This window comes from Phodopus roborovskii, unplaced genomic scaffold, assembly GCF_943737965.1.
Source record: "Phodopus roborovskii unplaced genomic scaffold, PHOROB, whole genome shotgun sequence".
NCBI classification, from domain to species: domain Eukaryota; kingdom Metazoa; phylum Chordata; class Mammalia; order Rodentia; family Cricetidae; genus Phodopus; species Phodopus roborovskii.
In genome coordinates this window covers 1,395,551-1,410,114 of record NW_026125489.1, presented here as the reverse complement: position 1 = coordinate 1,410,114, position 14,564 = coordinate 1,395,551, and the positions used below count along the sequence as shown (strand labels likewise).

The window sequence follows — 14,564 nt, the reverse complement described above, 5'->3', positions numbered from 1 at the left end:
TGCTGGCCAGGAGAGGGCAGGTGGGCGATGGGCAAGCCTGAAACAGCCCAGACAGACACTGCCTCAAGAATGGCTGCTTGGGCTGGGACTGTAGCTCAGTGGCTAGTGTGCTTGTGTAGCATGCATGAATGGGGCCCTGGGTTCCACAACCAGCACTGCATGAGTCATGCATGTGGTACATAGCTGTAATCTCAGCCCTTCCTAGTGGAGGCCAGAGGGAAAGTGGCTCCAGGTCAGCCTGAGACACATGAGTGGGTAGGTTAGGGTGGGAGCTTGCAAAGCAGATGAGACTGTTAGGGCATCAATGGTGAGCCCTGAAAGCATGAGGCTGTCTTAACTGAGGGAGGATGAGGACATGCTGAAGTGGCTCAGCCCTAGGAGTGACTGGCTTTTGAAGGCAAGGAGAAACATTGTCTTCTCATCTTCCTTTTTTCTTTGTTAGTGTTTATAGACGTGACAACCTCTTTTGTTTCCCTAAAAATAGATAAAATCTTAATTTGTAGTTCAGGCAAGGGTGGCTACCCTATAAAAATCCAAGGGTATTTTTACTGTCTCACTTGTTGAAAAAAAAAAATGAAGCCAGCGTTGCTGGCACACACCGTTAATCCCAACACTAGGAAGGCAGAGGCAGGCAGATCTCTGAGTTCGAGACCAGCCTGGTCTACAAGAGCTAGTTCCAGGACAGGCTCTAAAACCACAGAGAAACCCTGTCTCAAAAAAAAAGGAAAAAAGGAACAGTACATAGTAGGGTTCTTGTGTCAGCCTTGCTGTCCTTTTCTTTCTTTGCCTGATGGAAGATTGGTTTAGCAGCACATCTCTACTCATTTAGATACCTGGATAGTTTAGAGCTGGCAATAAATGTTGATTAAATGAACATCTTGTTTTTAAAACAAGGTTAGAGTTTACTAAGAGAATGTTTCACCATAGATTTGAGTGCCAGTGTGGCTTGGGGGAAGGGGCACTTAGGAAAAGAACAGGACACACTATGTGCATGTGTGGACTTCTAATGATTATTTATTCTTTATGTGCATTGGTGGTTTGCCTACATGTATGTCTGTGTAAAGATGTCAAGTCTCCTGAAACTTGAGTTACAGACAGTTGTGTGCTGTCATGTGGGTGCTGGAATTGAACCTGGCTCCTCTGGAAGAGTAGCCAGTGCTCTTAACCACAGAGCCACCTCTCCAGCCCCCCGAGCACATTTCTATAACCACCTAGCATAGCTAAATTGAAGGCATCAGTTTTGACTTTTGGTCTCTCCTGGGATTACCTAGAACTAAAGATGTGTGGCTACAATGGTTCTGTCTCCTCTGTGGAGTCTCTACACCAAGAAGTCTCCGTCCTGGTCCCTGACCCCACGGTGAGCTGTTTAGATGATCCTTCACATCTTCCTGATCAACTGGAAGACACTCCAATTCTCAGTGAAGATTCCCTTGAGCCCTTTGACTCCCTGGCACCAGGTGAGCTTCGGAGGATGTGTCCCTTCCCTGATTACCTGAACAGAAGGTAGCCAACCCGCTACCTGGAAAAGTTGGGAAGGTTTAGGGAATCTGCGGTGTTGGGGCCTTTAGTAAACCATGGTCTGTACTGCCGCTGGGCCGACTTTACTCAGACGCATTGGTTCATTGCCCAGGCTCTTCCTGGCTTCCAGTTGGCCAAGAGCCCTTGGCTGCCATAATTCACTAAATAGGCTGTGACTACCACACAGTTGGGCTGTTTGGGTTCTAACTAACTAGAAAGAAAACATTTGCCAATTAAATACAAAAACAAGGCGTATTCTATGATAAGTGCTAGATTTCTGCAAAGATCTATGGGTAGATATACAATCTGTATCCTTGCCTTCATTTTTAGTCTCCTGCCTTTGCTTTTTAAGAGGGCTGTATGTTCCCCTAGTAATGTCCTGCTTGTGGTTTTTTTTCCCCACCCCCATAAACAGAGCCAGTGAGCGGAGGACTTTATGGTATAGATGACGCAGAGCTGATGGGTGCAGAAGACAAGCTGCCTCTGGAGGACAGCCCTGTGATCTCTGCCCTCGAGTGCCCTTCTCTCGGCAATGCTGCTGCCTTCAGTCTCTTGGCAGACGACAGTCAAACCCCAGCCTCTCTGTTTGTCAGCCCCGCCTCCCCGCCTGTCTTAGGGGAGTCTGTCTTGCAAGGTAAGTGAGGAGGGTTGGCACAGATGAAGCCCTCACTTGCAGAACAGTGCGTGTGCTCCATAGCTCAGCCCTTACCATGGGAAGTCTGTAATGGTGTCTGCTGACAGACTGTGAGATAGTGTCTACTGGGGATAAAAAAAATCGACATTGTACTTAAACCTGCTCCTTCAGTGGAGAACTTGAGGAACTTGGGAATTATCAAGGAAAAGAAGGCCAGAGATGTTTGGGGTAGGGAGAGAGCCAGCACTGCTTTTAAGTATTATTTTATGTGTATGAGTGCTCCTGTTTGTATATCTGTGTACTGTGTGTGTGGTGTCCTTGGAGGCTAGAAGAGGGTGTCAGACCTCTTGGGACTGCAGTTACAGAAGGTAACCATGTGGGTGCTGGATAGAAATCAAACAGTGGTCCTCTGGGAGGGCAGCCAGCAAGCCATGCTCCAGCCCTTAAGACAACCATGTTTACCTTACTGTAGGTTGAACTGAGTAAATTCTTTTACCTGGATTTTAGAAAACAGCTTTGACCTGAATAATGGCAGTGACTCTGAACAGGACGAAATGGAGCCTGAGTCTTCAGACTTCCCGCCTCCCCAGACTGAGCCAGCCCCCGACCAGCCGCCTGCTGTTGAGCTTCATCCAGCAGCCTCCTCACCTGTCCCTCCCGTAGTCTTCCCAGCAGCCCCTTCTCCCTCCCCTGTTCTCCCAGCAGCATCTTTGACAGCTCCGGTGACCTCTCCTCATGCCTGCCCTGCACCATCCCCAGCCTTCCAGACAGTTTCCCCAGCAAAGGAAGATGTCAGCAGGGTCCCAGAAGCATCTTCTGCTGGTTTGGAAGAGGTCACTGGAGAACCTGTCTCCGCTTCTGGTAGTGGTAAGTGTCCAGACCCTGTTCTGTCCCTGCCTGGTTTCTATAAAAGTTGTCACATACTGGATCCATCCCTCCACTAACCTGTAGTTTAATTTTTTTAGTTTAATTTAAAATGTGTTTGCTTTTATTTCTTGAGACAGGGTCTCACTATATATAGCCTTGGCTGGTCTCTATGTAGACCATGCTGGACTCTGGCTCAGGGAGCTCTGCATGCCTCTTAACTCCAAGTGCTGTGTCACCAGCTCATCTGTCCCGTAACCTTGCCTGAATAATTACGTGGGTGTCTCTGGTCTTATCTCAAGGTGATGTACTGAAGAGACGAATTGCTACCCCAGAAGAAGTGCGTCTTCCCCTCCAACACGGGTAAGTGCTCTAGATTGCTGCACACATCAATCGACCTTAGGAAGCCTGGGAATGACTGAGTCGTGGGAATAGATCACAGGACAGTGAGGAGGATGTGGGACCCTGGTGCTGGATTCGCAGGCTGTTGTGGGTGTGCTTCATTGCTGGGCTGTCGCTTTAGACCACTTTCCTCTTTTGGGGGGTAGTTTTTTGGAGACGGGGTTTCTCTGTGTAGCCCTGGCTGTCCTAGAACTCGCTCTGTAGACCAGTCTGGTCTCAAGCTCACAGAGATCCACCTGCCTCTGCCTCCCGAGTGCTGGGACTAAAGGTGCGCCACCACTGCCTGCCTACATTTTCTCTTCCTTGTGTATGGTCTCTCTTCCCTCATTTATTCTTTGCTCATCTGCTGGTTATGTGGTCTTGATCATGGATCCTTTTCCAAACTAAGGTTCAAGTATTCAGGGTAGCCAGACAGAACTGTTTTCATAGCGCGGCATAAAGGTGAAGGCAAGAGGCTTCCATTCCTACCTGTGAATCGGCTGGCTTTGTGGTGAAGTAGTTTCTGTTTTAATGTTCTCTGGAAAGCTGAGTTCTGGAACAGTAACTACTTAATGACTAGATATCATCAAAGATCTTCTGGAAATAACTGTCTTCCTAATTTTCACCACAACCACTCTGGGCTACTGGTTGTCACCAGATGTTCGGAAACACTGGAGATGAGAACCCTGGCTGCCGCAGTCTACTGCCAGGATCGTTGTTCCTAACTAAAATATGGCCTACTTGCACCTGAGCCAGAGCTTTTAAGAGCTTCTAGCTGCTCATTTCTAGCTTCATAAAAATAAGGGGTGGGGGTCTTTACGTATATTTGCCATTTGGTGTATTGTTTTCCTCCTGAAGTATTGGCGTTAGCTCAGGCAGCGTGAGCCTGTTTGTCAAGCTCATATGCTGTGCGGTCTCTGTCTGCGGGACTGTCTGAGGACGGACGTACACGAAGGGCTAGTAGACAGATGGTAGTTGGCTCCTGGGTGGCATGGGAGTGGGTGGGGTGTGACCTGGTGGCAGGGCCCATGTGCTTCTCTGGCAGGTGGCGGAGAGAAGTGCGCATCAAGAAGGGTGGCCATCGGTGGCAGGGGGAGACTTGGTATTATGGCCCCTGTGGGAAGAGAATGAAACAGTTTCCAGAAGTGATCAAGGTAACAGCATTTGTAGCTTTTTTTTTTTTTTTTTTGTAATTATTTTTATTACACATACAGTGCTCTGTCTGCATATTTGCCTGCATGAGAGAAGGCGGCACCAGATCTCATGACAGATGGTTGTGAGCCATGTGGTTGCTGGGAATTGAACTCAGGACCTCTGGAAGAGCAGTCAGTGCTCTTAAGCTCTGAGCCATCTCTCCAGCCACCAGCATTTGTAGCTTTTAAAGGACTTCTTCTAGTATTGTCTTTCTAGCATTTGACTTACTCTGTGTTGTTGCTGGCCAAAGACATGGTAGGGCTATGATTTTACTAATGTCAGTTTTCCTCTCAGTACCTGAGCCGAAATGTGGTACACAGTGTCCGCCGTGAGCACTTCAGCTTCAGCCCCCGCATGCCTATTGGAGACTTCTTTGAAGAAAGAGATACACCAGAGGTACTGGCCCAAGGGTTAAATAGTTGGTGAACAAGTTGTAGATTCTTTTCATGGAGTTTGGTGGCTCAAGGAGTCTGGGATAGTTGGGAGGGCATAGTGACCTGCACTGATTGTCTCTTTTATAAATAACACGGTGTTCCTTGTTCCTTTAGGGCTTGCAATGGGTCCAGTTATCAGCAGAGGAGATTCCTTCCAGAATTCAAGCAATTACTGGCAAACGAGGCCGACCTCGAAATAATGAGAAAGCCAAGAACAAGGAAGTTCCCAAAGTGAAGCGGGGCCGAGGTCGGCCTCCTAAGATCAAAATCCCTGAGCTGATGACTAAAACGGATAGCCGACTTCCAAAGAAACTGGAGACCCAAGGTACAGGGTATCTGAAATGTCGGTGAACTGTAGTTGGTACCTGGTTTCCCAGGAGGGGCTGACACCTGAAAAGGCGTGCTCCGAGCCCAGCCTTGTGCTGCTGTTTTTCCAGGCACTTTTTCCTTTAAGTTGCTCTTACCAGTGAAGCCTTGAGCTGTCCCTAGGCACAGTAATGACAAAGGAGACGATGTCCATGCTTTTCCTTCCTATCTCCCAGCTACTTGCTTTGCTGATTGTGTTCATACAGTTTCCATGGTTTTTGTTTTAGAGATTCCAGTTCACGTCTGAATCCAAAAGATAATTGGCACATTATTTTAGTCAGATAGGTAAATGGAAAAAATGTCTTGTGGGGTTTTTTTTTCGGGGGGGGGGGGGTTGAATTGTTTTTTGTTGTTTTATTTCAAGGGGCTTTCTCTGTGTGCTCCCGTCTGTCCTTGGAACTCTGTAGACCAGGCTGTCTTTGAACCCACAGAGATCTGCCTGCCTCTTGCCTCCCAAGTGCTGGGATTAAAGGCGTGCACCACCTGGCAAACATGTCTAATTTTGTAAGTAAGCATTACATGTGAGGTGTGCAGAATATGAAATATGAAATAGTCGTGTTAATTCCGTTCAGAGTTCCAGTGCTGCTATCTGTATCTTCCCCCCTATGCTAGGGACCAGTCATAGGACTCGGCACTTGTTTACCAAGTGCTCTACCACAGTTAAAACCCCAAATTTCATTTTTTCAAAAAGGTTTATTTTTATGTGTATGAGTCTTTTGCACATAGGCACTATATGTGTGCCTGCAAAGGTGTCCGATCCCATAGAACTAGAATTGTAGATGGTTGTGGACTGCCATGTGCATGCTGGGAACTGAGCCCAGGTCCTCTGCAATGGCAGTAAGAGCTCTCAACTGCTGAGCCATCTCTCCAGCCCCAGATCTCATTTTAATAAATCTCTTAAGTGACTTATTTGCCCATAGTACTTTAAAAGGTTGCCATGAAAGTGTGTACAATGATGTTTCTGTATCAGAAATGAGAAATAGGTCTTGTTGTGTCAGATATCAATTAGAAATGAGTTATTTGCAGATTTGTACTTTTGAGTTGGATCTGTCAGTGGAGTGAGCGGTGGAAGCCAAGCACAATCCCTCTTCCCTGACAGTTTAGATCACGGCTTCCTTCCCTCAGCTGTGTTTGCACTAACATCAGGCCGTCTGCATCAGTCTGAGCATTGGTTGCCCTTGCTCCACAGCCTGGAAAAAGACAGATCATGAAGGCACTCTGTCGTTGCAGCCTCTTCCACAGCAGTTCAGTAGGAGCCAGCCTGTGGCTTCCCGGCTGCCGATGCTGTCTGAGCACTTTGTGCAGCACCTGAGCCCGGGGCCTCTCCGACCCTGTCTCTTGGCTGTCTTATTATGTCTACTCAGAAACCAAACAGGCTTGTGCCTGGAGCTGAAGGAGAAGCCAGCTTTGTAGTGGCATGTGCTGCCATAGATGCTGAGCATGTACTCTGTCTCACGTGCTCTCTCGATTTCCTTCCTTCCTGCCTGCCTGCCTCACAGAAACACCAAGTGAGGAGGATAAAGCAAAGATGAGTAAAACCAAAAAGAAGATAAGGCAGAAGGGCCAGCGGGGAGAGAGTCAGCCTCCTGTTCAAGGGCAGGTGAGCAGGGGCAACAGAGGCTAACTTTTCCACAGCACCCTCATTGTAGCAGCTCAGGAGTCATTAAATGGGGTTTCCTGGGCTTGGTTTAGCAAGGTGGGCTTGGCGAAGAGAAACCGGTCTCCAGTGAGAGTCAGTCCATTGCCAGTCCCTCGGCATGCCATCTCTCACCTCCCCTCCCCAGCATCCTTTTCTATTTTGAGTCCTCGCCCAAGCACAGATGTTTTCAGGGTTTGAGGAGAAATGACTTCCCTTGTTATAGGCCAGAAACAAGAGGAGACAAGATGCCAAGAGCTTGAAGCAGAAAGACCCTAAGAAGAAACTCAAGGTATATATGTGATGAATAGACTTCCCAAGTTTAATTTCTTTTTCCAGGGTGCGCTGTACATTCTAGACAAACATACTACTTGAGAGCTAAATTCCCATCTCTCCAGTCTGGTTTTGGAGCCACCACAGACATTTCCCACACACACCTGTGCTGCGTACATGTTGCACTCTTGTTTGGGATTTGGGAGGGGCGGGTGTGAGTCTTGGCTAGACGGCGCCTGTTACACTGTGCCTTTGTCCTGGGTAGGCTGATAAAGACAAGATGAAAGCACAGCAGGAAAAGGGGAAGAGGGAAAAGAAAGGACAGGCAAAGGCGAAGGGAAAGGAAGAGGTAGGCAAAGCCAAGCCAGCCTGGAAAGCAGAGAAGACCCTCGCCACACAGAGGCGTCTGCAGGAGCGGCAGAGGCAGCAGCTCATCTTAGAGGAGATGAAGAAGCCCACAGAGGACATGTGTCTGGCTGACCACCAGGTATTAAGGATCAGGGAAGGGCCAGGTCTGAGGGTGTTTCTGTGTCAACAGAGGGGCCTCCGAGTATGCAGACACTGTCTCTGGGGAAGTCTTAGCAGGACGCCCATGGCTTTTTCTCCCCAGCCCCTGCCCGACTACACTCGCATCCCTGGTTTGGCGTTGTCCAGTAAGGCTTTCTCAGACTGCTTGACCATCGTGGAGTTCCTGCATAGCTTTGGCAAAGTGCTGGGCTTTGACCTTACCAAAGATGTCCCTAGTCTGGGAGTCCTGCAGGAGGGACTCTTGTGTCAGGGTGACAGCACGGGCAGGGTGCAAGACCTGCTGGTGGAGCTCCTGCAGGCTGCACTCCATGACCCCGGCCTGCCCTCCTACTGCCAGGTGAGCTTCCCTGGGCTCCGCCAGCTTTGCTTCCTCCTGGGGACAGTAAAGGCCCTCGGTTTTGTGATGCTTCCTCTTACTGCTTTATGTGTTGCTCTCTCACCTTTCCCAGTGACTTCCCCTTGATTGTGTGTGCATGTTTTGTGTGCCTGGTATCTACACATGTGCCTGGTACCCACAAGGACCAGAAGAGGGTGTGGTCTCCTATAATTGGAGTTACGGACAGGTGTGAGCCACCATGTGGGTGCTGGGAACTGGACCTGGTCGTCTGGAAGAGCAGCCGGTGCTCTTAATGGCCGGAACATCTTTCCAGCCCCATGCCCATGTCCTGTCAGTTCTCATTCTTTTGCTCCTTTTTCACAAAAACTTTATTTTAGCGGGGTGTATGATGCACACCTTTAGTCTTCACGCCTGGGAGGCAGAGGCAAACAGCCCTCTTGGAGCCTGCTCTGCTTTTTTTTTTTTTTTTTTTTAGATTCATTTTTGTCTTATGTGGATGAGTATTTGCCTGCATGTATATATGTGTATCATGTGTGTAGCTGGTGCCCCCTTGATACCAGAAGATGGGGTTGGATTCCATGTAATGGGATTATGTATGAATAGCTATGAACTGCCTTGTGGGTATTTAAGAACCAAAGCGGTCGGTGTCCTTTCAAGAGCCGTAGCCATCTCTTTAGCTCAAAAGTGTTTAAAGTTACATTTACTTTCTGTGTGTGTGAATGTGTGCATGTCTGTGGTCATAAGACAGCTTGTGGGGAGTGTCTTCCCCCAGCATACTAGTGCTGGGAACTGAACTTTTCTGCATTTTGTCCTCTGAGCCATCTCATTGACCTCATTCTCTTAGCCCTGTAGCTTTCTCCCAACTTGAGTAGTTCCTATTTCCCTTCTCACTCCCATTGTGCTTTCTTTCAAATAGTCCCTAAAGATCTTGGGGGAGAAGGTGTCCGAGATCCCACTGACCAGAGACAATGTGTCTGAGATACTCCGATGCTTCCTCATGGCATACAGAGTGGAGCCAGCCTTCTGTGACAGTCTGCGCACCCAGCCTTTTCAGGCCCAGCCACCCCAACAGAAGGCTGCTGTCCTAGCCTTCCTAGTGCATGAGCTCAATGGCTCCACCGCCATCATCAAGTGAGGGGCGTGTGTGTGTGTGTGTGTGTGTGTGTGTGTGTGTGTGTGTGTGTGTGTGTGTGTGTTTGGGGGGCTGGTTAATCCTGTGTCGTGGGGTGAGGAAGGGGCTTAGCGCTCCAGAAACCTCAGGGTAGTGTGTCCCTTCCCCGGGAAAATGTAATCCTTCCTTTGCCATTCATCCATCCTGTCTGTGTGTAGCCCCTTGTAATCCTTTATCTTTCTTTCCTCCCTCAAAAATCATCCCTTGTTCCTCTGCAGTGAGATTGACAAGACTCTGGTGAATATGTCTAACTACAGGAAAAACAAATGGATTGTTGAAGGCCGCCTCCGAAGGTAGGAACAGGAAAGAGGAGAATCGAGGGTGTTGCCAGCATGTGATGCCCTCCTTTGGTTCCAGGACTCTGGAACACGTACACTCGAGGTGTTTGTTTCTTGACATTATGTTCTTTACCAGAATGTCCCCAATCTGTTTTTCAAGATTGAAAACGGCTCTGGCCAAGCGAACAGGAAGGCCTGAGGTTATGATGGAAGGGCCAGAAGAAGGCTTGGGACGCAGACGTAGTTCTCGGATCATGGAAGAGACCAGTGGCATAGAAGAGGAGGGAGAGGAGGAAACTGTAGCAGCTGTCCCTGGCCGCCGGGCTCGAAAAGATGGAGAGGTAATGACCCAAAGAAAGGGAGGTAGGGTCTCGAAAGCGTTCTTTCTTGAGTCAGCAACTCCCTTCTCAATGCCTGTCTGTTTCTGCACAGGTTGATATCGCAGCATCCAGCATTCCAGAGTTAGAACGCCAGATAGAAAAACTCACTAAGGTATTGTGTTTTTTTAATCTCCCGAAACTTGGAAATGTGGGTTGACCGAGAAGTTTTGTGTCCCCTTCTTTTGACTGTATCTACTACATAGGGAAACTGATAAGCCTCAATGCTTTCCCTGTGTTAAAATTCATCATATCGTGCCTGAAGTGTCTTTATTCATCTTCGTTTTCCAATTCCTACCCAGCGTCACCTCTTCTTCAGAAAAAAGCTGCTTCACTCGTCCCAAATGCTTCGGGCAGTCTCCTTGGGTCAGGACCGCTATAGACGCCACTACTGGGTATTGCCATGTCTGGCTGGTATCTTTGTGGAAGGATCAGAGGGGAGCATAGGTAGGTCTATGTGAACTCAAACACAAGTAAACACTTCGTTTTCTTCTGCCCAGTGCTCTTGAGCTTTAATTTTATGATACGATGGAGTTTATTAAGAACATAGGCGTTAGAGTAAAACTGCTTGCCAGCTACGTGCTTCAGCTTCTTTGTAAACTGTGGCCATATCAGTAGTATGTAGACTTCATAAGACAGCTGAGAATTAAAGCTGGAGACAGGGCACAGTGGTTAAGAGCATGCACTGCTCTTACTTCCAGAGGACCTAGGTCGCATTCCCAGCACCCATGTCATACGGCTCACAACCTGTAACCCAGTGCCTATGGCCTCCACGGGTACCAGTACACACATAGTGACTACTAAGAGCCGGGAGGTGGTGATGCACACCTCTAATCCCATTGCTCAGGAGGCAGAGGCGGTGGATCTCTGAGTTCAAGGCCAGCCTGGTCTACACAGAGAAACCCTGTCTTGGGGTTGGAGAGAGGGGATTAAAATGTGTTGATGCTCTTATTGGTGCTTAACGGAGTTGAGATGTAGCTGGGAGGCAGGGTTAGCACAGTGTCCTGGGATTGATCCACACACAAGAACAGGACAGAACTGAGCATGCTGGTAAAGACTGACCCAGTCAGTGCTTGGGAGGCTGAGTCAAGAGCATCTAGAGTTCCAGACCAGCAAGACCCTGTTTCAAAATTTAAGTGTTTAATCTATAGTTGTTTCTTTCTTCCTGGGAGGCAGAGGCAGATTTCTCTCTAGAGTCTAGGCCATGCTAGTCTACATAGTGAGTTCAGGGCCAGCCAGGGTTATATAGAGACTGTCTGGGGGCGGGGGGGGGGGGGGACAAGATTTCTTCCTCGGACACTCTGTTCATTGACATAAGCTGTTAACCAGTAGAATCTAAGCAGATTGTAAAAACGCAAGCATGCTCTGTGTATAGTCTCTCTTTTCCCATTACACAGCCGTGTGTCTTCAGTTCCTTGTTTCTCTCTAGTTACTGAAGATGGAATGAAGCAAGAAGCTGAATACTTGACAGAAGCAGGCACTTCAACACCCTGCTCAGCCCTAGTCTCTGCAAAGAAAGAGTTAACTGGCTCCGACAACCCTGCTTCTCCTGCCCGCGCACGAGGACGACCTCGAAAAACTAAGTCTGGGTCTCTGCAGCCTAGGCACCCTAAGTCTGCTCTTAGGGAACATGATTCAGAACAAGCCCAGACTCAAGTTCAGCCAGAGTCTCAGTCCCATCTGCAGCTTCAGACTTCCACCCAGCCCCATCTTCAGTCCCATCCCCCATCAGATCATGGGTTCCTAGAGCCAGAAGGCTCCCCTCTGTGTCTGGGTCAGAGCCAGCACGACCTCAGCCAGTCCGCCTTCCTGTCTTGGCTGAGCCAGACTCAGAGCCACAGCTCCCTGTTGAGCAGCTCAGTACTCACACCTGATAGCAGCCCAGGGAAGTTAGACACCGCTCCGTCCCAGTCCTTGGAGGGGCCAGAGCCTGATGAGGCAGAGTCCTGTCCTGAACCCCAAGGACCGTGGTTTAACTTCTCAGCCCAGATACCCTGCGATGCTGCCCCTACACCACCTCCTACGGCTTCTGAGGACCAGCCTGCCCCCTCCCTCCAGCTGCCTGTCTCCTCTAAGCCTGTAAGTAGCCAAATCAGTCTGCTGTACCTTGCCCCAGGCTCTCATGTCTGGTTGTGGGACCTGAATTTAGGAAACCATGTAGACAAAGTACCTTCATTCTTTCATATCTCCTTATTTACAGATGAGTACACCCGGTGCTGCAAATCCCTGTTCTCCAGGGAAGGTCTTGTCTACCCACCTGCCTGTAGGGGGCACTAAAAGGCCATCAGGAGACTCTGAAGAAATGCCACAGAGTCCCACAGGGCTAGGACAACCAAAACGGAGAGGAAGACCTCCTAGCAAGTTCTTCAAGCAGGTGGAGCAGCATTACTTAACCCAGCTGACAGCCCAGCCTATCCCCCCTGGTGAGCGAGCTTGGCTAGGACGGGGTAAGCATGGAGGTAATAGGCAGCAGTTTCCTCTGTGGGCAGTGACTCACATGGTCCCCTGGCGTATACACACCCTCTCTACACAGAGATGTGCTCTGGCTGGTGGTGGATCCGAGATCCTGAGACACTGGATGTCGTGCTCAAGGCACTCCATCCCCGAGGCATCAGGGAGAAGGCGCTTCACAAACACCTTAGCAAGCACAAGGAAGCCTTGCGGGAAGTTTGCTTACAGCCCTTAATTGGTAAATAGAGAGACCTTGGCCAGCCTGAACCCTAGCCGTGCATGGGGCTTGGTGGACTCTGCTCTCTCTCTTTCTCTCTCTCCCCAGATCCCATCTTTGAGCCCCATCAGCTGCCTGCCATGGAGGAAGGAGTTAGGAGCTGGTCCCCCAAAGAGAAGACTTATGAGACTGACCTAGCTGTGCTTCAGTGGGTAGAGGAGCTGGAGCAGCGGGTGGTCCTGTCTGATCTGCAGATTCGGGTACACTGGGGTTGGTACCGTGTTGGGGGGGGGGTGCAGGTGCCCTCAGACCAGAAGTCTCAGATCCTATGGAACTGAGCCTACAGACAGTTATGAGCCCCATGTTGTGTGTGGGTGCTGGGAATGGAACCCTGATCCCCTGGAAGAGCAGCCCACACTCTTAACAGCTGTGCCCTCTTTGGCCTTGGGTTCTGGTATTTTAATCAAGGTCTCATTCTGTAATCAGACTGGTCTGGGATTCAAGGCATCCTTTCTGCCCCCACCGTCCTGGCGCTGAGATTGCAGACAGGAACTGCTACACTTAGCTGAGGGAGTGTGTCAAGAAAAGAAAAGCCCTTAGATTCTTCTTACTAAGTGACCTACTACAATGCCATGTACTTCCCTTTATAATGTGTTTTATTCCTCTTTCCCACTGGAAGGGCTGGACGTGCCCTAGCCCAGACTCTACCCGAGAAGACTTGGCCTACTGTGAGCATCCACCTGACTCTCAGGAGGATATCCCTTGGAGAGGACGGGGCAGGGAAGGTACCATACCTCAGCGGCAAAACACCAACCCCCTGGACCTCGCTGTGATGCGACTGGCTGCTCTGGAACAGAATGTAGAACGGCGTTACTTGCGGGAGCCCCTCTGGGCAGCCCATGAGGTGGTAGTGGAGAAGGCCCTGCTGAGCACACCCAACGATGCCCCTGATGGCACCACCACTGAGATGTGAGTGACCCCTGCTGCCTGCCTCTGGACCTGGGAGAGAAGACAGAAGTCTTCCTGTTATTCATCCTACATTTCCCTCCAGATCATATGAGATCACCCCCCGTGTCCGTGTCTGGCGGCAGACCCTGGAGAGGTGCCGTAGTGCAGCCCAAGTGTGCCTGTGCATGGGCCAGCTGGAAAGGTCCATTGCATGGGAGAAGTCTGTCAACAAAGTGACCTGCCTCGTCTGCCGAAAGGGTGACAATGATGAGTTTCTCCTGCTTTGTGATGGGTGTGACCGTGGCTGCCACATTTACTGTCATCGGCCCAAGATGGAGGCTGTCCCAGAAGGAGACTGGTTCTGTACTGTCTGCTTGGCCCAGGTAAGGTTTTTACTGTTTGAGTCCCATTCTCAAGCAGGAGTCAAAGATTTTCTTTTTCATCTTTTTTTTTTAAGCCATCAGTCTGGCAGATATCCCCTACCCTCAGGCTCTCTCTGGGATGGGCCTTAATAGCATTTGGGTTGAGTCCTCCTTTGAATAAATTACTTTAGCCCAATCTCTAATTATCACTCCTTTTACTGCTCTCCCCCCTCCCCCATTAGTTACCTGAATGAAGTCACGTGCTGGCCAGTGTGTGAACATTTGAAGTCACTGTCCCTCTTACCTGTGCCTATCCTCAGCAGGTAGAGGAAGAATTCTCTCAGAGGCCTGGTTTTCCAAAAAGAGGCCAGAAGCGGAAAAGCAGTTTTCCAGCGAACTTCCCAGAGGGTGACAGCCGCCGACGGCGGGTGCTGTCAAGGAACCGAGAAAGCCCAACAGTGTCTCAGTGCCCAGAAGATGGGCTGTCTCCCTCCAAGAGACGGAGATTCTCGATGAGAAGCCACCACAGTGATCTCACATTTTGCGAGTGAGTTAGTAAATTGTAGGACTAGCAGCTGGCTCTGTGTGTGCCAGA

General features: G+C 49.6%; 1 protein-coding gene across 2 annotated transcripts in view; it reads left to right on the top strand.

Annotated features, from left to right (window-relative positions):
• Baz2a (bromodomain adjacent to zinc finger domain 2A) overlaps positions 1-14,564 on the top strand; it is a 37,905-nt gene that overhangs the window by 20,541 nt on the left and 2,800 nt on the right. The window contains exons 4-26 of one of the 2 annotated variants that reach the window (XM_051176078.1): positions 1,272-1,457; positions 1,934-2,152; positions 2,660-3,019; positions 3,319-3,379; positions 4,443-4,551; positions 4,886-4,987; positions 5,140-5,350; positions 6,891-6,991; positions 7,254-7,319; positions 7,566-7,787; positions 7,911-8,165; positions 9,082-9,296; positions 9,555-9,629; positions 9,775-9,955; positions 10,047-10,106; positions 10,294-10,438; positions 11,421-12,070; positions 12,192-12,414; positions 12,525-12,680; positions 12,768-12,919; positions 13,339-13,628; positions 13,711-13,990; positions 14,293-14,516. In XM_051176078.1, the coding sequence (XP_051032035.1) occupies positions 1,272-1,457; positions 1,934-2,152; positions 2,660-3,019; positions 3,319-3,379; positions 4,443-4,551; positions 4,886-4,987; positions 5,140-5,350; positions 6,891-6,991; positions 7,254-7,319; positions 7,566-7,787; positions 7,911-8,165; positions 9,082-9,296; positions 9,555-9,629; positions 9,775-9,955; positions 10,047-10,106; positions 10,294-10,438; positions 11,421-12,070; positions 12,192-12,414; positions 12,525-12,680; positions 12,768-12,919; positions 13,339-13,628; positions 13,711-13,990; positions 14,293-14,516 (4,543 nt within the window). Of the gene's footprint in view, positions 1-1,271; positions 1,458-1,933; positions 2,153-2,659; positions 3,020-3,318; positions 3,380-4,442; positions 4,552-4,885; positions 4,988-5,139; positions 5,351-6,890; positions 6,992-7,253; positions 7,320-7,565; positions 7,788-7,910; positions 8,166-9,081; positions 9,297-9,554; positions 9,630-9,774; positions 9,956-10,046; positions 10,107-10,293; positions 10,439-11,420; positions 12,071-12,191; positions 12,415-12,524; positions 12,681-12,767; positions 12,920-13,338; positions 13,629-13,710; positions 13,991-14,289; positions 14,517-14,564 lie in introns of both variants that reach the window. The other variant, XM_051176077.1, reaches the window with a different exon arrangement.